Here is a 24,268-nt window from a genome sequence, read left to right on the forward strand (position 1 = left end):
AATAATAATTTTATTTATATGCCCCACCTCTTCCAAGGATCAAAGCGGGATTACATCATTAAAATAATACAATGCAATTGAACAGTCAATAAAATACTAATACTGAATTATACATCCCTATTAGTTCCTTAAAATCTCCAAACACCAATTAGAGAGGGAGGTCTTAATCATCATCTCTATACCAAATCCAATGGGAAAGCCCGCCAGAAGAGATCCGTCTTTAGTGCCTTCTTAAAGGTGAATGGGGCTACCAGACAGTTGTTAAACTTTCTTTTTCTTGAGACCTGTTCCTGGTTGTGATTTATCGCTTGGTGGCTGTCTTTTTTCCCATGTCTAAGATGCTTCTCCACATATTTTTTATTTGTTTATTAACAGGGTACCATGGCATGCAATGTGCAAGATGGCGATGTACTTTGCAGAAGACAATTACATTTGCAGTACAAAGCAGTATCTCCACCTACACAAGAAGCCAAAGTTCAATCTCCAAATGATGGTACTGTGGGGGAGAGAGCAGGCCATCTGAAAAACTCCAGAAGGCTGGATTGGGAGCCCAGGTGTAACAAACTGAGCCGTAGACCTAGGGTTCTTCATCCTCAGATTAGAGCAACTTACCATGTGAAAAGCAATCATAATGTATGACTAACCAATAACATGGGGCAGAACCAAAAAAAACCTCAAAATTTTAATGGTTTTCAAACATTTTACTTTCAGGGAACATGTAGAGGATTCTGAGCAGTTGTATATGGAATAGGAGGGGAGATAATGCAAGGGAACTTTTACTTTGGTTTCCTAGGATCTCAGAGAGAAAGCGCTGATAAGAAACCATTGTCCTCCTTGCCTTCCCTAACTCCTTTCTATTCAAGGGACAACCCTTCTCAGTGTCTCTGTTCTGTTCGTCAGCAGATCCTAGTTGTAATCATTTCTCATTTTTTGTTTCCTTACTGAAGCAACCATAACTGCTCAGTAAAACATCTATGTCCTCTGTCATACTTTCCAGCAAGGGTCTCTCCCATTGTCTTGCTCTGCTTCATTTCCAGTGAGACCTCTGATTCCTGTTCCTACCAAAGTCTCCTGCTAAGTCATAGCTTTCTCCTCCACAGGACAGAGGCCAAGCCACTATTACCTCAAATGAACTACAAGTGTACCCAGGCTCAGAACATAGCCTCATACACTCCTGTGGGCCTGCAGGTATGGGGAAGGCAGGTGATGAGCAAACTGTCAGGGAACTTAGTCCACTGTTACTGAGCTGGTAACTTCAGTATTACTATTTATTATTGTTATTGTTATTAATAGTATTAATAAATTACTACTGCTACTACTACTACTACTACTACTACTACTACATTTGTATCCCATTATCCTCCCAAAATTGAGACTGAAGGCGGCTTTTAGTTTAAAAAAGCAATACAGTTAAAAACGAACAAAATGCACATTAAACTAGAAATAAACTAATCACAATATTAAAACTTTCGACTTTAATAAGAACATCTCCTCAATTTACAAGGACAGAGTTCGAGGACATCATATGATGTCCCCAAGTCATAGAATAAACTCTATTTAACCATATAATTGAGGCAGTATAAATGCCACAGGAATGTGAGCCAATTCGCAATGGAAGCACAATCCGCCGAGAATCAGTGCTTTAAAATCCTTTTCCAAAGAAAACAATAACACTTACGGCTTAAAACTTGAATGTCCAAAATACATCTTTAAGCAAGCAATTTGTTTGGAGTTGGGTCCAGGAAAGCTGGAATCTTTGGAAAAAACACAAAAGTAATATTTAGAGCTAAAGGAAGTACTGAACAAATAGACTGATCACCTCAGAAAGTTTTTGTGGGTTGTTACTCAAGATCAAAATAGACATTTACCTTTTTTTCATATCCCAGAGATGCAATAAGCTATTTGGTATTTCCTTATCAGATTAGGAGACTAAATACAGCATAACCTCTCTGCTCAATTTCTGACCTACCCTTTATGAACAGCAGGCAGAGTCTAACCCGGACTTGACTGCTTTTAAATCACATTTCCACAGGATAAAAAAAAATGTGCTAATTCATCCACTGAATTCAGTGATGTTTAAACATGCCTAATTTATAGGGCCTTGCCAATAACCTAATTCTTTGAAAAATACATTTTTGGCTCTAGAAATCAAGATAGGGACCTTTCTTTTGAAAAGGTAACAAAATTTTATAGCAAGAAACCACAGCCGGAGATTCTCTACAAGAAAAATCAATTTCACAGCTGCATTTCTCAAATAACTTCTTCCCAACTTCATTTTTTTAAAATAAAAAAGTAAAAAGTCCAGGTTCAGACAGTTTGTACAGAAAGGTCCAGGGTCAAAAAAATTGAATGAAACATGAAAGAGACAAGCCAAGAAAGCAACACTTTCAGAACATAATACCCCAGCCAAATAGTCTCACTTTATGATGGACACTGGCAGCATTCATTTACATATTGAAAGCCTTTTTAAGTCTACATTTGGCTACATCAGCATAAATGGAGAATGTTTTGGTTTCTTACTCTCCGCATTTTGATAAATTAACTGCAATGGACTCTACTTTTAACAATTGCTTAGAGTGATTGGGATTTGATCACTTCTCACCTCACTTACACTATCTGAACAGGGGATTCACTGTAACATCTTAGAAACCATTTTGGAAAGTAAGGTTTGCCTTGGCTGCTGTTTTGAGAAATAAAGAGAAAACCCCCTACTGTGTACACATCTAGCTGCACAGTTCTTGAGGAGTATGCTTACACTTGGGATAGATCTTGGATATTTAGTATTTACCCCAACATTCTTCTTCTTCCTCAATTCCTTCATCTTCCTCGTCGTAATCTACAATAATGTCATTTTGCTCTTTTAATTTATCCAGGTGGGAATTTGCAAAATCCATGTCATACTTGTCTATGTTTTCTAAAGACTAGAGACAAAATAATACACCTTCAAGTTATACAAATAATCAGCAGTAGAAATCATCATGAACTTAAGCTAGGGCTTGATCATTTTTAATATTATTACAAGTACTTGAACCCTAGCCACTCAATGATTCAATATGAAATTACATTATAAACAAATTTAATTTATGAAAAAGTAGCAATTTCACCCACTATTTTATCTCTCAGCTAGGAAAAACTTCCATCGGGCAAAAATGGGGTTCCTCAGCACTGAATGGGGGCGGTCTGGTACTGGGCGCTGGAATGGGGCCTTTTTGAGGACGCTTTGGTGTGCGATAAAATCCTTTTTTTCTCAGTTGCGCGCGCCCACGAGCATCCCCTTCCCATACCCATAACGGGGTGGGGGTGGGGGGGTGGAAACGGGTGTGATAAACCTCTAGGAATCTCTATGCCCTCCAGTACAACTCTTCCTGAAGTTGACCATAGTGTTGTGCAGGAGTACCTAGAGATTTTACAAGAAAACACTTCTCTAGGAGTTTGTAGGTCATCCGGTGTGATTCTATGGTCAATGCCTGGAAACTATTGACCACCGAGTTGTTCTGGAGGACCTAGAGATTCCTAGAGAGGTGTTCTCTCAGGTAAAAATAACAGTGTTTTTTTATTTGTTGTTCTTCCATTTTCACTGGGGTCCTGTGCCCCAACCCCAGCAAATGTGGAGGGAACCACTGTAGAATTATTGCACAACTTATCATATTGGTCTGGTCTACATGCCACAACATGCCAAGATTCAATGACTTTAAAAGCAAATTCTGCTGAAGCCCGGGGCTTCACCCAACCACAAAGGGAGGATAAGAAGAGAAGTGGATTGTGTGAGTCTGAGTCTTAGCAAACACTCTCAAAAGAGAAAATGTGAGGCGCTCAGTGCTGAACCACTGTTGAAGCTAAGCAGGTACAAACTGACAAGAGACCACTTATTTAAACAAGTCATCTTATTTACATTTATTATTTCTGCCAAGAGCTGGCATGCAAGACGCCTAATAAAAATTTTAAAAAACCAATACATTTAAAACATAAAACCAGATTAAAACTCACAATTAAGCAAACATCAATTAAAGACTCCATACAGACATCTCCTGAATTCTTTGGAAGAAGCAAGAATAGATAAACAGGGAGGAAAGAGTCTCCATGCTAAATGGATCAACTGTAACTTAATATTGTCTCAAGTACTACTTGACTGATTGAACAGAAGTGGAAATGGATGAAAATAAATTCAATATGTATCCCAATATCCATCAGCCTCCGAATTAGTCTCAGACTACCAGAGACAGTAAATAACAAGACAAAGTAGGAGAAAAGGTTTGAATTAAACAGAAAGACATGCCAGCCAGCTCTAATTTCATAAATATTAAAACATATATTCATTTTCTCACTGGTATTGGGACAAAATGACCACATAAGCATGTATAAACATACACAGGATACAGAAAATAGATTTCGGAGAAAATCTTTGTCATTAAGCATTTCCAAAATGTGGTTATTTTTCTAATTTGAATGCTTGGGTTCTGAGGAGCAAAGCAATGGCAGACTTCCTATACAGCACAGACACACATCCTTTGTTAAAAAATAACAGTGGGCATTTGCTAAAGAAGAACAGTTAACCAACCATTATGTCAAAATACAACCTGAAGAACATCCTCATAGAATTTAAAGTTAATGTAAAAACAGATTTGCACTTTTAAGTCTAATTGACTGGGAGCCACAAGAACTCTGGATTTAAGTCAGGGACATTGTCAGGTTCAGGAAAGGAAGAAGCACTAGGGATCATATTGCAAATACATATTAGATAATGCAGCACGCCAAAGAATTTCAGAAGCACATCAACCTGTACTTTATAGATTATAGCAAAGCCTTTGATTATGTAAATCATGAAAAACTATGAATTAAAGAAATGGGTGTACTACAACATTTGTTTATCCTAATGCATAATATACTTAGGTCAAGAGGCTACCATCAAGACAGAATATAGAAAAATAGAAAAAATTTCAGTTGGCAAGGGATTCAGGCAAGGCTGCATTTTATCACCCTATCTGTTAAACTTGTATGCTGAATGTATCACATGTAAAGCAGGACTGGAGGAAGGAGGTGTAAAAATTAAAGGAAGGAACATCAACAATTTAAGATATTCAGATGTCATCATACTGCAGTGGACCCTCCACATTCGCTGGAGTCAGGGGCACAGAACTCCTATGACAGTGAAAAAAATGCTACTACAGTTACTCCAGACTCCCCCACGTAAAGCAAATTCTGCCTATGCTCGAGCCCCATTTAAATGAATGGGGCTTGTGCATGCAGCAGCACGCACACACCATGGGTGTACGCACCATTAGTCTCTATGAGACACGCCGCCCCTTCCTCCCTACGCGACTTTCAGCATATGCTGAAAGCCGCGTAAAGCGCACCCGCGTATGACGCAGGCGCACTGTATTTTTCTACCTGAGAATACATCTCTCTAGCAATTTCTAGGTCCTTCATCACAATTCTGTTGCCAACATCTGGCAGACATTGACCAGAATTGGCCTGGAGGACCTCCCTTAAATCGAAGTCGACTTGACAGCAGTTAACAAGCTCCCTAGGCACTAGCTTGGAGGAATACACATTGCAACATGTTCCAGTTCTCAAGTGATGATGGTTGAAGTAGTGGGCAAGGTAGAAGGAAGATGGGTCATATGAAAGCAGTTGCCATTTTATTTATTGTTTGATATCTCTTCAGTGGGCAACAAAACATTACAAACAGACATACTGTAGGAAAGCATCATGGAGAAGAATTACAGAATCAGATTATCATCACTGAATGTGGTATAAATAACTAGAATAAATATTGTAATGCATAGCTATGAAAACTCCAGAGAGCTCCAGCCCTAAAAATGTCAACTCCTTCCCTTTTTCCCACAGTTTATGTCTTCAACACACAAATGTGTGAAACTGTCTCAAGCAGAGTTCATCTGTGTAGTCCAGCATCGCTTACTATGGGGCTAAACACACCGCCCCTTTCAGCACCAGACCGAGGCCGTGGCAATTACACGCCGCAGCCCTGATCTGGCAGTTTGCCAGTGCTAAAAGGGATGGCAAAATGCTGCTCCTTTTAGCACCAGCTAAAAAGCACCCTTGCTGCCACCACTGTGGCTTTTGGGTGCTTCTTTGGCACAGAGCGTTTAAACGCTGCGCCAACAGAGCATTGTTATGCCCCCCGCCATGTAGTTGGGTGCACAGCATGACACTGGTATGGGAGCAGCATAGGGGCATGTGGCATGCGTATGCCATGCTCCCATGCCACTCCCACACTGGTATGTAACTCCAGTCTGTTTAGTCCCTAAGACTGACAGTAGCACCTCAATATCTGGGGCTGCTCCTGGCAATGCTTTTACCTTTAAGTGCCTACTATGTAATCTGGACATTGAGACCACTGAAGTAAGACCACTCCCTCCTCCCCTCTCCACACACTCCAAAGTTCAGGAGGAATCCAAGTGGGAAACAGATGTCTCCAGGATGTTTAAGCAGCCTGGAAATACAGGTACACGACCTTCAATCCCCAGCTCAGAGCACAGTTTCAGGCTAACCATGGAAACCACATCCATTTTCGACTCAGCCAACAGTACAAGTAGCATGGAAACAACCTGACTGCTGCAAACATTAATGACTGACTGGATCAGGTGTACAGATTTAACTATTAATCTGCCCCTCCAAAATAACAAGAACTGATGGGGAGAGGTAGTGGCTCCTTTTTCTGAAACAAAAGGGATTGGGCAAAATATGGAAAGATGGGGAGTCAGAGTAACAGCAGTGTAAAAAAAAAAGAACCTGACTGTCAGATAACATAATGGTTCATATGTATGATTATCATTTATTCAATTAATACTAAATTTCTACCTTGCCCTTCCAGTATAAAATGGTACTCATTACTTCTAACATGATTTTTAACAAAACGAAACAGTAAAAGCATTAAAATATTACTGAAGACAATCAATAAACTATTAAAATCACTGAACAGGCAAGTTATTCCTTCCCTCCCAATGAGCTACTTCTAAATAATGTTAATATTTTAAATGCTTTATTTTAAACAGTAGACATTTACATCTTTAAAAAGTTAAACAACCTACTTTAACCATCTCCATTTCCAATTCATCATCACTTTCAATGGCGCAGAGGGCAGTCTCTTCATTCTCTGTGAAGCTTAAAACCTAAAAAGGATATTTCAGAATGAGAAGGGTGTCTTATTTTGTTTTTGTTTTTAACTACAGTATTTCTCTCACTTATTTCATTCAGTAAAAGAAGGCTTTACAGCTAGGGTGGGAAACATGTGGCCCTCTTAATATTGTTGGAAAGCAAAATCTCTCATAATTGGGAAGAAGGCTAGGAGTGATGGAAGCTGCAATCTAATCACATCTGGAAGGTCAAATGATCCCCCCCCCAATATCTACTACGCAACTTTCATTTAGAGTTTTTTAAAAATAAAAATAAATTAGATTTCCTAATTTTATCCTTGATCTGTTTTCTAGATAACATTTCTTTTTAGGGGGAGTATTATTTGCAAGGTGTTACTTTTAGAAGTTCAGAAGGAACAAAAAAAATTCAAGATGGCAAAGGAAACAGCAGAGCAGGAGTGTTCTAGCAGCACCCTCAAAAGACTAATTGGTTTATTTCAGTTTGTGCATTCATGGATTTCAATCCATTTCTTCAGATTCACTGAAGTCCTAAAGGTTCTGCTAATTCCTTCTTCCTTTCTTTCCTTTTTCTACAGGCAGATGCAGCCATTTCTTCGAATAATGTAAAGGGTATCTAGTAGGCAGGAAAACTGAACCAGCATATGAAATGGCATAATACTGGGTGGGTAACTGTGACACAGTTTTGCATCATGTGGACTGATATTGGGCTACATCGTCCCATTTTCACCCAAAAATCACAATTGGATATGCCTTCCAGTTGCAATTTCCAGCTGACCTACTGCTCTTAGAGACCACCAGAAGGAATGATGGATGTTTTTAAAATATTTTTTCATCAGACAAGAAAAATGAAAATGCAGGGATTAGCCTGCAAAGCCAAGGATAAGGGTGTTTAAATAAAAAAAAATTTAAAAACTGAACAAAACTACTACATGGAAACACAATTCCACACCTTTTACTTCACAATATTTAAAAACCACATCCAGACTAATCTCATGCTTCTCAGCCTAATAAAAGCAGAACTTAAGATAACATTACTTGGGTTCCAACACTAGACAAGCCAATACTGCATGCCTATAACTTCAGTTTTCAAAGTAGCTTTCATCCTCTGTGCTACAACAGCTATAGCCACTTGTACTGCCACAACAGTACTAGGAAAAAAATCTTGCACAGCACAACAGCAAAACACAGAAGATTTAACAGAGCAAGAAAAAGGGGCTGAATGTGCCTATGGCCCTAGCAGCACATCATTACTGCAGGAGCAGCAGCCTCAGTTTCTTCAGGGTTAGAACAAGATTGCAAGGGTTCTCATTATTCCCAGAAGGGACACCCTGCCTGTCTCACACAACATAATGCATGAGTTCTTGTAACATTGCTGAGACATGTAGGAAGAACAAGCTGTTGGTCAATTAAACAATACTGTTCTTCCTAATAAATTTAACTGTCCACATAGACGTACCTCAGACGTACAAGCAGCCTCATTCAGCATCTCTTCCTCAGCTTGACGTTCCAGCATTTGAAGTTCATATTCTGTTATGGCTAGTGACATTAAGTAGCCATGCTCTTCAGCTGTTTTAGTCTCTTCTTGCTTTTTCTTATTAAGTTCTTCCTCACCTTCTACCAGGATGTCATTTTCGAGATCAACAAGATTATCTATATGGTCATTTGAGTCCCATATGAGCTTGGGAGTCAATTCAGATCTTTCTAATTTTTCTTCTTTATCACTCATTTTTCCTGGATCTGCAACATCTCCCAGCTCCATCTGGCAGGTAGACTCAACAAGCAATGCTCTTCTTAAGGCCTTGATGTTTTCTGACATACCAGCCAATATTTCCGAAACTCTGATTAGGGAACATTGAACATTGAGTTACATGCAAAAGTAGACTTGGCACATATAACTACTAATATATTTACTGTACAAAGTTTGAACAATGGATTGTGTACTGAGAATGCTCCAGGAAGAAGAAAATAAGCTTGGAATAGATTTTTTTTATCTAGTCAAAACAGGAATGTTGACCTGTGTTTCTTGCTGGGATTCAAGGAATTACTATGGCACATCAGGACTTTGGTATTTTCCAGTTTATTTACAGTTGGACACCACACTTTTCAGCCCTAAAAAGGCCTCAAACCAGGTTACAATAAAATAGAAATGGCTATTTAATTATGTGAAAGTCAGCATGGTCTAGTGGTGGGACTCTAAGAGATCATGGTATGAATTCCTGCTCAGTCATAGAAATGCACTGAGTGACCCATGCTCTATGAGCCTCAAAAGAAGACAATGACAAACCTCCTCTGAACAAATCCTGCCAAGAAAATCCTAGAAGAGTGTTGTGTGTTGTTTTAGGGTAGCCATAAACCAGAAATTACTTAAATGCACACAACAACATATAATTATCATTCAAAGACCAGATAGAGAAATACAATTAAAATCAAGAACAAAGTAAGGTTATGAAAATACAAGCAGCCAGAAGAGAAAAGAAACTTACCCTAAACTAAAAGTCCAGTTTTTTTTAAAAAAAATTCTTCACCAGACCAATTTAGAAACTGATTTCATAATCTGGGTGCCACAAGTGAGAAGGCTTCATCCTACATCCTATCCAACCTGCAGCTCTAAAGGCAACAAGCCAGAAAGCAATTATGGGTACACAACTTGAGGCTTCAGCAGACATAATTCTGGGGGTTCCCTGACATTCTGGAGTAGATTTTCAGTAATCTGTAGTAAACTACAGTAGAAAATAAAGGCCTGAAGAGCTCCAGGCCAAGCACAAAAACTCCATAGCAAGCATGGAAGCCCAGCCCAGAGCTGATTTGATCACACAGAAAAAAAATCATAACAGGTTCCAGGATTATACTCCACAAACATAACAAATAAAGGAGCATACATCTCCAAGTGGCTTTGATAGATTAAAGTAAGCAGTCACTAACCTTTGAATATTTGTAGATTGTTCAAAAGTGCAAGGCAAATTATCAGCCAAATCTACCATCTCCTCTGACATACTTGCCAATTTCTTCTTTATTTCACTTGACAATGATGTCCTATCTATTAAAAATGACATAAACATAGTATTTTTGCAAGCACAATGTTTTGCCCTACATACCTGGCTTTGAAAAATGATACAATCATGGTTTCAATAGTTAAAAGGCCAATTCCTTTTCAATTTGGGCTTGTGCCCAAGATTAGAGATATGACAAAAATGGCTGGTAAGAGTTTTTATATAGCCTTTTTCAGCCATAGATATTCATCTTGGGCTATTTTCAATTTACCAACACATGGCTTTGTTAATTAATCATCTTCAAATGTAACATCTCTGCTGGATTACTGCAAAATTGTGTAAAACAAGACAATTTACATCCAAAACACAATGAAGAAATAATCCAGTTTGGGACTACTTTAACTGCCCTGACTCAATGCTAGGAAATTCTGGGAACTCTAGTTTTGTGAGACATTTACCCTTCTCTGTAAGAGGGCTCTGGTACCACAATAAACTACAGTTCCCAGGATTCCATAGCACTGAGCCAGGGCAGAAAAAGCGGTCTCAAACTGGATTATTTCTGTAGTGTGTTTTGGACCATAGAGATACAGTTTTGGTTTTGTTTGATTTTACAAACTGGCCTCTGAAAACAACAGTTGTCTGTATTACCTTTTTTTAATTCAGACCCTATTAGCATAAGAAAATAATAATCCATACAAAGCAACTATAAAATACAAGTTATACATTCAAATTCAAAATCACATCTTAAAAGAGTCATTAAGACATTCTACTAATCAATTAAAACAAAGATATAAATTCTGAAAAGGAGAACTGAACCTGGGCTGCTATTTATATGCTTTGATCATTTTAAGCACTTTTTATAAGCATATTTAGATGCTGTAATACATAAAAGTAAACAAAGTGACTGATTATTATTATTATTATTATTATTATTATTATTTATATAGTGCCATACATTTGCATGGTACTTCGCAAGCATCATCAAAACAGCATATAACCTGCCAATGGCGTACAACCTAAAAGCCATAAAATGTAAACTATACAAAATTAAGCAAGTTATGCAGCTAAAATACAAACTGTAAAAACAACTAATACATATAATCAAATATAAAATTAAGAAACAATATTAAAATACAGTTCCAAATGTTTTAGAGAACAAGAAAGTCTTTAATTCGGATATAAAACTAGAAAGAGAAGAGATAGTCCACTTATGTTCAGGGAGGCAGTTCCAGGAGTATGGTGCAGCAAATGAAAAAGGACGAAGCTGAACCAAGGAAGAAGAAACCCTTGGCTAGGTAAGAAGCCCCAAGCTCCGGGACCACAAATCTTGAACAGGATGGTGAGATGAAATAAGGAATGACAAATAAGGTTGTGTTAAGCGTTAAATGTTAAGAGAAGAAGGAATGGGTAGAGATGCCAGAAGTGGGATGAGCTAAAAAGATTTCAGTAGTCAAGGCAGGAGATAACTAGAGCATGAACTAAGATCTTAGCAGAAGAAGCTGATAAAAAAAGGTCTAATTTTAGTAATATTATAAAGAAAAATGAATCACTCTTCTTAAAAGAAGTTGGTATTTGCCATTTTCATGACCCAGGATTCATTTCTTGATTCCTTTATCATGGCACTTTCCAAGAATTATTTCCTTTGTAGTTCAGACTTAGTAGTGTGGGTATTTGGATTTATCACAAGAAGTGTGACCCACAGGTTGAATGCAATATCCCATGAAAACTAAAATTTAAAAAACAATCTGCCACTGAAATTGAGCAGCAAACTGATAAATACACTAACAGTGCAGTTGACTAACACAACCAGTTATCTTGGCAATTACACAATACAATTAACAGAAGAAATTACCAGTGAAGTGAAAACCTTAGTTTTATAAATGTTTCAATAATTTCTTCAGTCAACGGGAAAAGGAAGCTTTTAATTTTCTAGACAACTGGTACAAAAAATCCTTTTATATTCTATTTCTGCTGCCAGTTCTTCTACCTCTGCTACTCTACCACAGTAAAGTGATTGAAAGTTCATGATTTCCAGGTCAAGTTACAATTAATATTTTATAATCAAATTTAATTTATTCTATAACAAATTAATTTTAATCCAAAATAAGCCACAGTTAATTCAATACTTTTTGATGTACTGAAAATGAATAAATGCTTTCAACAGCATTACCTCTTAGTGGGTTCAGCGAATTTTTCTTAACAAAATTTAAATTAATATAATCTTATATATTCATATAAAATTAAGCATATATGTAAACCATTTTAACATATTCTATCTGATTTGTATCTATTTTTGTTGATTCTACCTATCAAAAAATCTACTAAACTCTGCCCACTTCTCCTTAGGCCATACCCTTTTCAGGTATGCAGCCCTCAGGTAATCAGCCAAAAGGAAAAAGGCCCTGGTCTACAGAAAATGCCCATCCATGGTTTAAAGGCACAAGCCTGTGATGTGCTATCACCCTTGCCATACAGCACTTACTTATTTTCTCCATCCTGACCCAAATATTTGTGATTTGTTAAAGATAAAAACGAAGTACAGTGAGCCCTCCATATTCACTGGGTTTAGGGCCACAGGACCCCCATGTATTTGGGGAAACAGCAAATAAAAAACTACTATTTAAAAAAAATGTGAGAGACCACTTCTCTAAGAATCTCTAGGTCCTCCAGTGCAACTCTGGTCAACGTCCATGGGAAGTTGACCATAAAATCATGCTGAAGGACCTACAAATGCCTAGAGAAGTATTTTCTCTATGACTCTCTAGGTCCTCCATTTCAACTTCCAGCAGTGTTGTGCTGGATGACCTAGAGATTCCTAGAGAGAACAGATGACTCAAATCCATCAAAAATCAAATTCTCAGACTTTGGGGTAAGAATGGAGAAAGAATTTAAAATAGCATTATAGTTGGGAGTTTACTACAGCCTGAGAGGAGTGAAAATGGAGTAACCATTGCTTTCCGCTTCTGTAACCTGCTTGCTTCAAGGCCTAGAGGTTAACGGACCAAATAAGGTAGCAGGAAACCAGAGTCAGTGTGCTTTGAGATGCAGAGAGCCATGAGAAAGTGGTGTGATCAGCGCGTGTAAATTGCATGCAACCAATTAACTGCTGCCATTTAATAAGCCAATCAAAAGGGTTTGGCATAAGAATTGTTGAATTACTGAGAACTGCATCTGTGAAAATTTGTAACAATGTATACTGGTGTATAAATGACACTGCAAAATGGGAAGGACTGGCGTGCTGTCTTCTTGGCCAAATAAAGTACGTTTTGCTTTGGACACTTCAGTTTCCCATGTCTTCACTCAAGGACTCCCCTTTCAAATGGACATGTTGGGAATGTTTCCCTAACACAGCCCATCAAACCAAGAGGGTAGAATTAGGTCAACTGGTTTTAAGTTACAGGAGATGAGATTTCAATTGAACATTACAAGGAACTTGTTGACTGCAGCTTAGCAATAGAACCAATTGCCTAGAGAGGTGGTGGGGTCATCTTCTATTATTGTCTTCAAAAAGAGGCTGGACAGCTCCCCACTGGAGATGCTTAGGGGGAAATCCCTCAATGAGTAGGGAGTTAGATCTGATGGCCCATAGGACCCCTTCCAATTCTGATTTTATGAATTAATGGCAGGCTTGGAAATGTATATCTCGCTTTTTCATAACTGGCTATCAGTTTTTCATTTTGACAAATGATCACTTGATTTTATACTAGCAATTCTCCTTGTACAAGGATTGTCCTCTCATCTGTCCAGGAAAACTGAGGTTGAGAGAAGCATGTGTGCATGCTTACAGATGCAGTTTCTCTTCTTCCCTGTTCCTGTTTCCTTGTGTTCTTTTGATTTATTCATATTTATTCATATTGATTTATCCATACCTGCTTTTGATTTAAAAATAGATGTTCAAAACTGTCTATATGTTTTCAATTGGCACATATAAAAGAATTGGAGGGGGGAGTATTATTTGGCAAATGAAATGAAAAATCCAAAATAAACCTTATCAAGGTACTGAAGAAGCTATGTACGGCATTCATCCTTGTTAGATGCTAGTCTCCAGTTTTAGAGAGTTACTATATGGCCAACCTGAATGTACAATCATGACCATTGTATATTCCCAGTTAAGATAAAAAAGAAATTTAGCAGGAATGAACATCATAAAAGGTATGTCTATCAAAATAACTATCAGTAATGTATTTGAGGAAAAGTTAGAAAGATCACAGATGTTAAAAGGGGAAAACTGCTAAATGTTTATTGTAATACCAATACTTTACTTTAAAACTCACCTCTTTCTATGCTAATTTGTAACTCCTTATCATTATTCATGGTCACCAGTTTTTTATAAATAAGGAAGCCCGCCTGCAACAACAGAAAGCCAAAAACAATTTTTTCAACACACAGGTAAAGATGTCAAAAAACTAAAGCTGTTATGTCTGAAAAAAATATGGCATTCGATTACTATCTTAACACTGCAAATCAAGACTCACTGCACTGTGTTGTTATAAAATAAGTTACTTTTCATGACTGGTGGGTTCCATCTCACCTCCACCCTAGCTTTTACTTTCCTTTGTATAGAGGCACTATCTAAGGTTCTGAACCCTATTTCCCAAATAGGTTAGGCATTATAGTTCCCTTAAAGTCAGTGCTAAAATATGGAGCAGTATCATCACCCCACCAATATGGTTGCCATCATTCAGCTCTGTAAGATATCTAGTTTTAAAAACTGCTTCCAACTTTATAATAAAAATGTGAAAAGCAGCTAATGAAGAAGTGACAATAATGGGTGAGAAGCAGGTTTGCTTGTTATTGTTGTGTTACTTCCAAATTGTTTTCGACTTATGACAACCCCAAGGTGATCCTATTATGGGGTTTTCTTGGCAGGATTTGTTCAGAGGAGGTTTGTCATTACTTTCCTCCGAGGCTGAGATCATGAATAATGCTAAACTCAGCATTATTTGCACAAGCTCAAATGAACTTGTTCAAAGTCTCAGGTCCATCCATTTCCCTTCCTCACTATTCCTGGCAGATTTCAGCAGAGGTGGCTTCTCATTATACATGAAACAGAGGCTGTGATTTTAAAACAAATTCTGATCAGTTTCTAAAGAAGCCAGCTCCAAACAGGTTGTTAACTAGCTTGTTCAGCTAATTAACTTGTCTAGGTTTCTGGTTCATATGGAATGACATGCCAAGTTCTAAACTCAGCCAATGTTCTCCTGGATGCTGAGGAGAAAGAGGAAAGGGGAGCACTCAAAGCCAACACCTCACTTGGTCTCATTCAGGTTTCTCCATGCAGTGTTAAAGTATATTTTATTATATGCAAACTAACTAAATCAGGGGTCAGCAATCTCTGGCCCACAGGCCGGATACGGCCCGCAGAGGCCTTTCTGCCGGCCGCTGCCTGCCCCGGCCGCCGCCACTGCCAATTGCAGCTTTTCCTGGCTCCCGGGGGCCGCCATTTTGTTTTTCAAAATGGCGGCGAAATCTCACGCGACCTTCCCCGAGGTCGCGCGAGACTTCGACGCCATTTTGAAAAACAAAACGGTGGCGGCCTAGAGGCAAAGTCTCACGTGACCACAAGAAAGGTCGTGCGAGACTTCGCCGAGGCCCTCTGCAGCCTCTTGGAGGGCCCCAGCAACGGCAAAAGGGCCAGCAAAGATGAGGAGGCCTCCAGCGCTGGCGGCCCCCGCTGGCTTTTTTGCCGACCTCTGACGGGGCCTGGGGCCCTGTCAGGGGCCAGCAAAGAGGGGGAGGCCTCCAGCGCTGGCGGCCCCTGCCGGCAAAGAGGGGGGAGGCCTCCTGCACTGGCGACCCTCGCCGGCTCTTTCTCAGCCTCTGACAGGGCCTGGGGCCCCGTCAGGGGCCGGCAAAGAGGAGGAGGCCTGGCCCCCGGGGGTGGAAGCTCTGCGCCGGCATGTGGCTCTGCCCCTGGAGGGTGGAAGCTCCACCCCTGACTTCGGCCCCCCAGTTGTCTGAGGGACAGCAACCCGGGTCCCGGCTCAAAAAGGTTGCCTACCCCTGAACTAAATGGAAACTAACCAGATAAAAACACAAAAATAGAAGCTATGAAACAGACAAGCACTACCACAGTTTAAAATGGAGAGGCAGTGCTAAAGTCAAAGATAATTAATTATTTATGGCCTAAAGAAAAACTAAGAGCCAAAGTTAGGGCACTACTAGCACAGAGAGGGGCCTTTTCTACTATTACCATTTGTTTGACTGCTGATGCCAAGAGCACCCCAAGAAGGCTCCCAATGTGTACCTTCGCTGGCAAGCAAATTCATATAACATTAAGGGAACAATAATGTGTAATACTGTACAGAATTATATTTTATTTAGTTAAATATGATCAAAGGCCAGTGGTACCTCGGGATACGAATTACCCAGGTTACGAATTTTTCGGGATACGAATAAATCCCATAGGGATTTATTGTTTCGGGTTACGAAGGTTTTTTCGGGTTACGAAAAAACCCTGGCGCTGTTTAAATGGAGCCGCGGCAGAGCCGCGGCTTTTTTCCCCATTAGCGCCTATGGCAATTCGGGTTACGAAGGTTTTTCTGGTTACAAAATTAGCCGCGGAACGAATTAATTTCGTAACCCGAGGCACCACTGTATATCTGACACCATTTCTCTCTCCTTGCAGCAGGCCACCTCCACCTTACTGGACATCTTCCAAAAGAATTTTTCTTATAGTTCATATTTTCTCCTGCCTGTTTCAGTTAATAACAAAATCTAGGTATTGAGCAATCTTTACCAACACTAAAGACTCCTTCCATATGAGCTGAGACACAGATCCAAAACACATTGCAGAAATAATCCAGTCTTAGAGCATTTTGACTGCCTTGGCTCAATGCTAGGGAATTCTGGGAACTATAGTTTCATGAGACATTTGGCCTTCTCTGTCAGAGGGCTCTGGTGCCACAATAAACTACAATTCCCAGGATTCCCTAGCACTGAGCCAGAGCAGTTAAAGCGGACTCAAACTGGATTATTTCTACAGTGTATTTTGGACCACAGAGAAAAGATTTGATTTTGCTCTATAGTTAAGCAGAATATACACTGGAAACTAAGGAAGAACCTTAGAATGGAGGGAGGTTGTTCCTGTAAGCTGGAAATCACTTGAAGGCACACAACAATGAGGTTAAGGAACAAATGTTGCCTAAAAACATTCCAGTTGCACAGTCAAATCACAAAGAATATCCCTGTATACTATTTATATTCCTTAGTTAGTTTCTTCTGTCCTGAAGCTTGATTTAAACTGGATTTTGTGTGTGTGTGTGTGTGTTCAAGTCGCCTGTCAATTTAAAGCAATCCCATGAATTTCAATGAGTACTCAAATATGGTTTTTCCAGTTTATCCCTCTGAAACATATTTTACAACACCTGGATTATCTTTCACTAAAAACAAAAATCTTTACCAACAGAGGGCTCTTTACAGCCAGTAAAATATCTAAGGTGGGACACACTGGTACCTATGTGTGTTGTGTCAACATTCCAAGGATTTGTGGACGAGAAGTGTGCAATACTGGCATCCTAACACTACATTATTTCTCTATTGGCAAGCCACAATTAAATACAACATTTTCCTGTTAACTAGCTTTGGATTTATTGAAACAAATAAGCTATTTTTATCCACACTGCAACAAGCCAGGATCTTATATCAAGGTAATGTTGATCGAACACCTTGGTATTGTTTTCCAATTTGAATGAATGCCAGATTTGATTATAACACACAAATGTGGAAGTAGCAAAGGGACCACAAGCACAGATAAACTGAACCAAAGTTGGTTTGCAAATTCCATATTTTAAAATATAACTTAGAAGAAGTCATGACTTCTTGATACATACATAAGCATCAGTAGCTGCATATAGCTTTTGCTCTTCAGTAAGTGGAAATTGTTCCCAGTTACCACAGCGGACCAATTTGTCTTTCAGAAGCTGTTTGTGGAATAGATGCTTTACAAGGTCATTCAGACTCCATATTTCCTTACATTTTAGCTAAAAATAAAAAGAAACAAGTTAAATACAAACAATTTCTTAAATTACATCAAAATGTCTTTTTTTACATAGAAATGGATATGTAGGGAAAGAACTAATCTAAATAACCCCACTTGATACACTGAAATTTAAAATACATTCAAGGTACACTGGTACCCCGGGATACGAATGCGCCGCGTTACGAAATTTCCGGGTTACGAAAAAAATGTATTTTAAAAAACTGTTCCGGGTTACGAATGTTTTTTCGGGTTACGAAAAAAAATTTGGTGCTTTTCGGCGCTATTTCACACCAAATTGCGGCTTTTCCCCATTAGCGCCTATGGGTTTTTCGGCTTACGAAGCCTTTCGGGTTACGAAAGCGGCGGCGGAACGAATTATTTTCGTAACCCGGGGGAGCCCTGTACATACAATATAAAAAGGTACAGGGTGTAAAATCTTTCTAAGCCAAGCAGTTTACAAATTATCTCACACAGTGGGGTTAGATTGGATGAATCTGTGGTCTCTTCCAACTCTGTGATTCTATACAGCTAGGTCTGTATACTGTAATTAAAAAGACCAGATAAGTCTAGTAGTATATTGCTGATCCAAAACACACTGCAGAAATAATCCAGTTTGAGACTGCTTTAACTGCCCTGGCTCAACATTAGGCTATTCTGGGAACTATGGTTTTGTGAGACATTTAGTCTTCTCTGTCAGAGAGCTCGAGTGCCACAATAAACTACAATTCCCAGGATTCCCAAGCACGGAACCAGGGCAGTTAAAGCAGTCTCAAATTGGATTATTTCTGCAGTGTGTTTTGGATCATTAAGTAAAATAGGTCATCACAGAAGGTACACAGTTCTGTGTCTCTTGAGCAAAGGACTCCAAACACTGATCACACACGACTTAGGTCCAGACTGCCCAAGATTTGTGATCCTCATGGGAGAGCTTTCTTTTAGTCCCACCACAATTTGGTAAGGATACAAGAAAAGGCCTTCCCAGAATAGAAGTGCCTTAGGTTGGAAACAACTTGAAGGCACACAACAACAAAGAGATTTTCTCCATGGCACAAGTGACATTCTATTAATTCTTTCTGTTGAGTATTCTCCCCAATTAAGACTGATTTCTTACCTTTTCATTGGCAAGGTCAGCCAGATCCACAAGGTCTCCCAATCTGATTTCAAAGTCACGCATAAGCTTCCATTTATCCCCTTCAATACCAACCCCAGCTTTTTTGATATGGTTATCTTCAAGCAACTTTTTCAGTCCCCCTGGAAAGCCTAAAGAGATTAAATATGGCATACAAGTTTATTCAATTAAAGAATGCATACCTTTTTCAATACCACCTGAGGACACTTGTGTGTGTTTATGGGCCTTCATGTTGCCTGGGAACTAATGGCAGCCCCATGAATTTCATAGGGTTTCCTTAGCCAAGGAATACTTAGAGGTGGTTCGCCAGTTCCTGCCTTTCGAATACAGCCTACAAACATAGTATTTGTTGGCAGTCTCCCATCTAAGTACTAACTAGGGCTGACCCTGCTTAGCTTCCAAGATCAAATGGAATCTGGTGCTCTTAGGGTATTTAGGTGTACATGACTGCTTACAATTACGAAAAATCATGGAACTAGCAACCTCTGGTGCTCTGGATGATTGCTTCCTCTTCCTTTGTGTGAGTGAGGAAAAAAAAGTTAAAAAGTGATGGGTTGGCATGAGGATAGAAGCCCTGATCAGGTGCAGAGGTAAATGGGCATCAAGCCATAGGCATGTCTGTATGCACCATTCCTGAGGCAGTGATCTTCACACACTGAGAGCAAAGGTCTGCAGAAGCCTTTGGAACTGTGTTCAGCTAGAGATTGGTAGCTGCAATAGACTCTGGCTTGGTATCACTGTTGCTTCCCTAGGACTGGTGGGAGGAGAGGGCAAGGGATGGGAGAAATTTGAATATGGTCTCCTCTGCACTAGAGAACATTGAGCTACAATCCCTGTCATTGCTTTCCTTTGACCTGAGACATAAACAAAGTAGTATTATACAGGTAGATATAGGGATTGCTATTGGGCTTCATCCTATCCTGAGAATGGAATGACTGAGGAAAAACAGAATCAGCTGTAAATGATGCACTGTATATATCAACTTTCTCCACTGCCATCAGAATAAAATAATCCAGTGATTATTTTACTTCCTCAGTCTTTTCCACTTGATACATCAAGACATATGATATTTTGTTGTTTAAAAAATTACATTGTCCCACTGTGTATGTTACAACAGCAGAGATTATCATGGCAGGCATTACTGAAGATTAGTAGCTTCTGAGACAACACCTTTCATAATTTCCCCCACATAAAGCATATGCAGGCCTCTATACATGCAGGAGAATGAGTATACAGCTTCTTTTCAGGGAAAAAGGGAACTCCATACTTGACTATATTCCCTTCACATAGAAAATATAATCAGGTAGTAGATTCTTAATGTGCTTATTTAAACAAAATCAGCTTTTGTTGGCATAGTAATTGGATAGTCAGGGTTTAACATGTGTATATGTTAATTTAGGCTGCACCAGAGGTGCCTCAATAAACTACAGTTCCGAGAATTCCATAGCATGGAGCCATGGCAATTAAAGTAGGGTCAAACTGGATTATTTCTGCAGTGCGAAGTTAGCCTTAGTACTCTTTGGACACAGTACCATGGACAGTACAATGGACAAATAAATTGTGGTTGAAAATCTCACAAATCCACTTATGCAAGAGGCAACTAGATGAGTGCTTTTCATTGAGAAATTAAAGAGAACTGTACTGACTTGACATTGAAGAGATGTGAAACAGATAGCACTTTTCTTCTGACTCGCACAGCTGGATTAAGGCAACTTTTCCTTCCTTTCCTTTGTTATAGACTGGTGACCATTCAATGTCAAATCCTAACACAGCTCCATCAGGCAACATTGTACTAGAAGATAAAAATGCATTTCAAGCTTAGTTCCAAAATATCAATTCAGACGATCCAGTGTGATATGGTAATGATGGCTCCCTACAGACCATGGATATCAAATCAGAAATTAGCCTCAGAAATATACTCTCCTTTCCTCTTCTTTTCCTTCCTCCCCTCTTCAACACAAACCTCTCCTTCCTTTCTGCATCTGATGAAGGCTGCATCTACACTACATAAATAATCCTGGTTGACACCACTTTAACTTCCATGGCTCAATGCTATGGAATCCTGGAATTTGTAGTTTGTTGTGGCACCAGAGCACTCTGACACAGAAAGCTGAATATCTCACATAACTACAAATTCCGGGAATTCCATAGCATTGAGCCATGAGAGTTCAAGTTGTGTCACCTGGATTATTTCTGCAGTGCAGATGTAGCCTTAGTATACAAAAGCTTATGCTACCAACTTCTCTCTCTCTCACTTAGTCTCAAAGGTGCTATATAATTCCTTTGCATATCAATCAAGACATGGTTATATATTTGAATTCCCCCCTTCCCTTGTTTGATATAACATTGAGAACTTAAACAGAAGACTGCCACTTCAGCAGTGGAAACATCTACCCGAAAACCATCAGAGAAACCCTCAACTGTATCCCTAATTTCCATCCATATACATTGAGGATTGTGGCAACAAAGTAGAAATATAGCAGTTAAACTTTAATTCCGAAGTACTGAATTCACATCACTACAACATAGCTATCTTTACACACATACCATAAAAAACAGTTTCCTATTACTGTACATAGCATGCATCTTTATCCACAATTCTTCTCACACTACACTGCAAATTGTATTCTACTAGTGCTTGCACAAAAAGTTTGTGAAATTGAAGGCTTATACAGCCAGCATCCATAGTTTGGGAGGGGGGGGGGTATTCAGGCTATGAGGCTGTGTTCTAGAAGAGTTTATTCCTAACATTTCACAAACAGCTGTGGCTGGCATCTTCAGAGAATGCTGGCATGGAAGAGAGTGGGATATATATATATATATATATATATGGTTGGCTGAGAAGAAGTGATTTGCATGTTAATCTATATATTGTTCTGTTGTTGAATGGCAAGGCCTACAGGGCGTCCATTTACTTAATGACCCATTGTGGACACTTTGTAGGTGTGAAGACACACTCAACTAAAGGTGGTGGCAGGTTTGGGTGTGCAACGCCGGTACCCTGGTGAGATCAAACCCTTCTACCCAAAAAGGCTCAGAAGCTAGATGTAAAGTTCAAAAAAGGGGGAAGTTTAATTTGAAGAACAAAAATAAAGAGTTTTCTCCTCCCCAGCTCTAAATAACTTGAAATAAAAGATACTTTACAGACTTTCAGCAATCTTCAGGGTGTCATCTTTCTGAGTCTGATCTTGGTTTGATCTCCTCTCTCAATGAAGCTGGTGCAGGGTCTTTCAGCTCCTGATCTCTTTGTCTTCTTTGATGCTGGTAACTAATTTGGCTAACTTGTTCCTGGTAACTGATTTGGCTAACTTATTCTTGGTAACTAAAATTGGCTAACTTGATCTTGGTAACTGAATTGGCTAAGGTGTAATAAATGCCCTTTCCGGCTGCCTGGGCCTGTTTGCTACCACACAGCAAAGACTGCTCCAAACTAAAAGCCTCTAGCAAAAAACAGAGCATGCTGGGAAAGGGCAAACCAAACCTGGAAAAATGCATGGGATCCTACAGCTCCTCCCACAACTAATATAATGAACTTTCCTACACTAAAATATTCTATGGCCTGAACCAACACGAAAGAAAATGCAGGGGAAATTCAATCAGTCCTGGCAGGACATCACAGTAGGCCTTGCCATTCAGCAACAGAACAATATATAAATTAACATGCAAATAACTTCTTCTCAGCCAACAGTATATATATCCCACTCTCTTCCATGCCAGCATTCTCTGAAGATGCCAGCCACATCTGCTGGCAAAACATTAAGAATAATCTCTACTAGAACACAGCCCAAAAAACTTCTAGAATATAACCCAAAAACCCACAAAAAACTATAGTTCACGTGTTACTTTTTTGCCATCATAGGTTCTAATTACTTTAGACACTTAATTAATTACCTTGAGCATCTCAGTAGAAAGCCCACAAAACAATATTAATGTTTTGATTAGTTAATATATTAATTAATTTAAGTCCCAGCACCAAACAGTGATAATCAGGTCAAAGCGATACAGAACAATACTGTATGGGAAAACTTGCATGAGGAGTAATGAAAAAAAATACTCAGAGATCGCTGCAAAACACACAGTTTTTCGGTCTCTTACATGATATCTTCTGCGAGTAAGGAACAATCACTAGCATTATAGCTATAAACGACAGAGCCATGAAATTCTAAGAACGGAAGGCTGTGCTCCAGAATGCTCCGATGGGTTGAATTCTTCTGCTTCATAAAAAAATGAAAAAGGCAGCTTATAATAAGGCACATTTAACAAATTATTTAAAGGATCACTCATACTTGCATGAGAGAAAAGTGTTCTCACCCATATTACAAGTACATTACCTATAGGGCAAGTATTACAAGAGAGTGGTTGAAAAGCCATATACAGAAAATGATAGAAAACAAGCTCCGTATGAGTGAAAAAGTTCATTTTCATTTTGTAAAGTATACATAGTAGCATTTTTAGGCATGTGTTACAATGATCAGGAAGCTTGAGCAACTGCATGCTACACCTAATGCGAAATTAATCCCTTCCATAAACGACAGAACTAATGAACCACACCAGGGATGGGTGACTTCGAGGGGTAGGAAGAGCATCCAAAGCACCTGAGAAAATAACCTTCTATGTCTACATTTTTGTGACGCAGTAACTGCATAAAAGCCCCGATTACATCTGAGAACAAGGAATATGAGGAGAATGCAAATTTTAAAATAGAATTACACATCTAGGATGTTTCTAAGAGCAGGATTTCACTTTGAAAACTTTTACACATTCTCCATATGCCCTGTTTTCAATAAAAATGTAAGCATTTTTTCTGCTCCTGCCAAATTTTAATTGCAGTATTAAATCTGATACAGATTGAGTCCCTCTTTTCCTAAATGTTTTGGACCAGAGGTCTTTTGGATTTTAGAATACCTGCATAGTATTTGCATATACACATAATGAGATAGCTTGGAGATGGGACCCAAGACTAAACACAAAATTCATTTAGGTTTCATAGATACCATATACAGTCAGCCTTTCTTATATATGGATTTTTTATACACCGATTCAAGCATAC

The 24,268-nt window shown here is 39.0% G+C and overlaps 2 protein-coding genes across 3 annotated transcripts in view; both read right to left on the reverse strand.

Annotated features, from left to right (window-relative positions):
* Positions 1–24,268, reverse strand: part of GTF2E2 (general transcription factor IIE subunit 2) — a 333,455-nt gene that overhangs the window by 118,336 nt on the left and 190,851 nt on the right. The gene's annotated exons all lie outside the window — the stretch shown is intronic.
* The window catches only part of WRN (WRN RecQ like helicase), a 74,098-nt gene that overhangs the window by 48,230 nt on the left and 1,600 nt on the right, over positions 1–24,268 (reverse strand). The window contains exons 3-12 of one of the 2 annotated variants that reach the window (XM_042449401.1): positions 23,314–23,429; positions 20,865–21,010; positions 19,201–19,349; positions 17,941–18,090; positions 14,383–14,455; positions 10,041–10,155; positions 8,575–8,956; positions 7,053–7,133; positions 2,789–2,921; positions 1,679–1,754 (exon numbers count right to left, since the gene is read on the reverse strand). In XM_042449401.1, coding sequence (XP_042305335.1) covers positions 1,679–1,754; positions 2,789–2,921; positions 7,053–7,133; positions 8,575–8,956; positions 10,041–10,155; positions 14,383–14,455; positions 17,941–18,090; positions 19,201–19,349; positions 20,865–21,010; positions 23,314–23,429 — 1,421 coding nt within the window. Of the gene's footprint in view, positions 1–1,678; positions 1,755–2,788; positions 2,922–7,052; positions 7,134–8,574; positions 8,957–10,040; positions 10,156–14,382; positions 14,456–17,940; positions 18,091–19,200; positions 19,350–20,864; positions 21,011–23,313; positions 23,433–24,268 lie in introns of both variants that reach the window. The other variant, XM_042449400.1, reaches the window with a different exon arrangement.

The sequence above is a fragment of the Sceloporus undulatus genome, chromosome 2 (assembly GCF_019175285.1).
Source record: "Sceloporus undulatus isolate JIND9_A2432 ecotype Alabama chromosome 2, SceUnd_v1.1, whole genome shotgun sequence".
NCBI lineage: Eukaryota > Metazoa > Chordata > Lepidosauria > Squamata > Phrynosomatidae > Sceloporus > Sceloporus undulatus.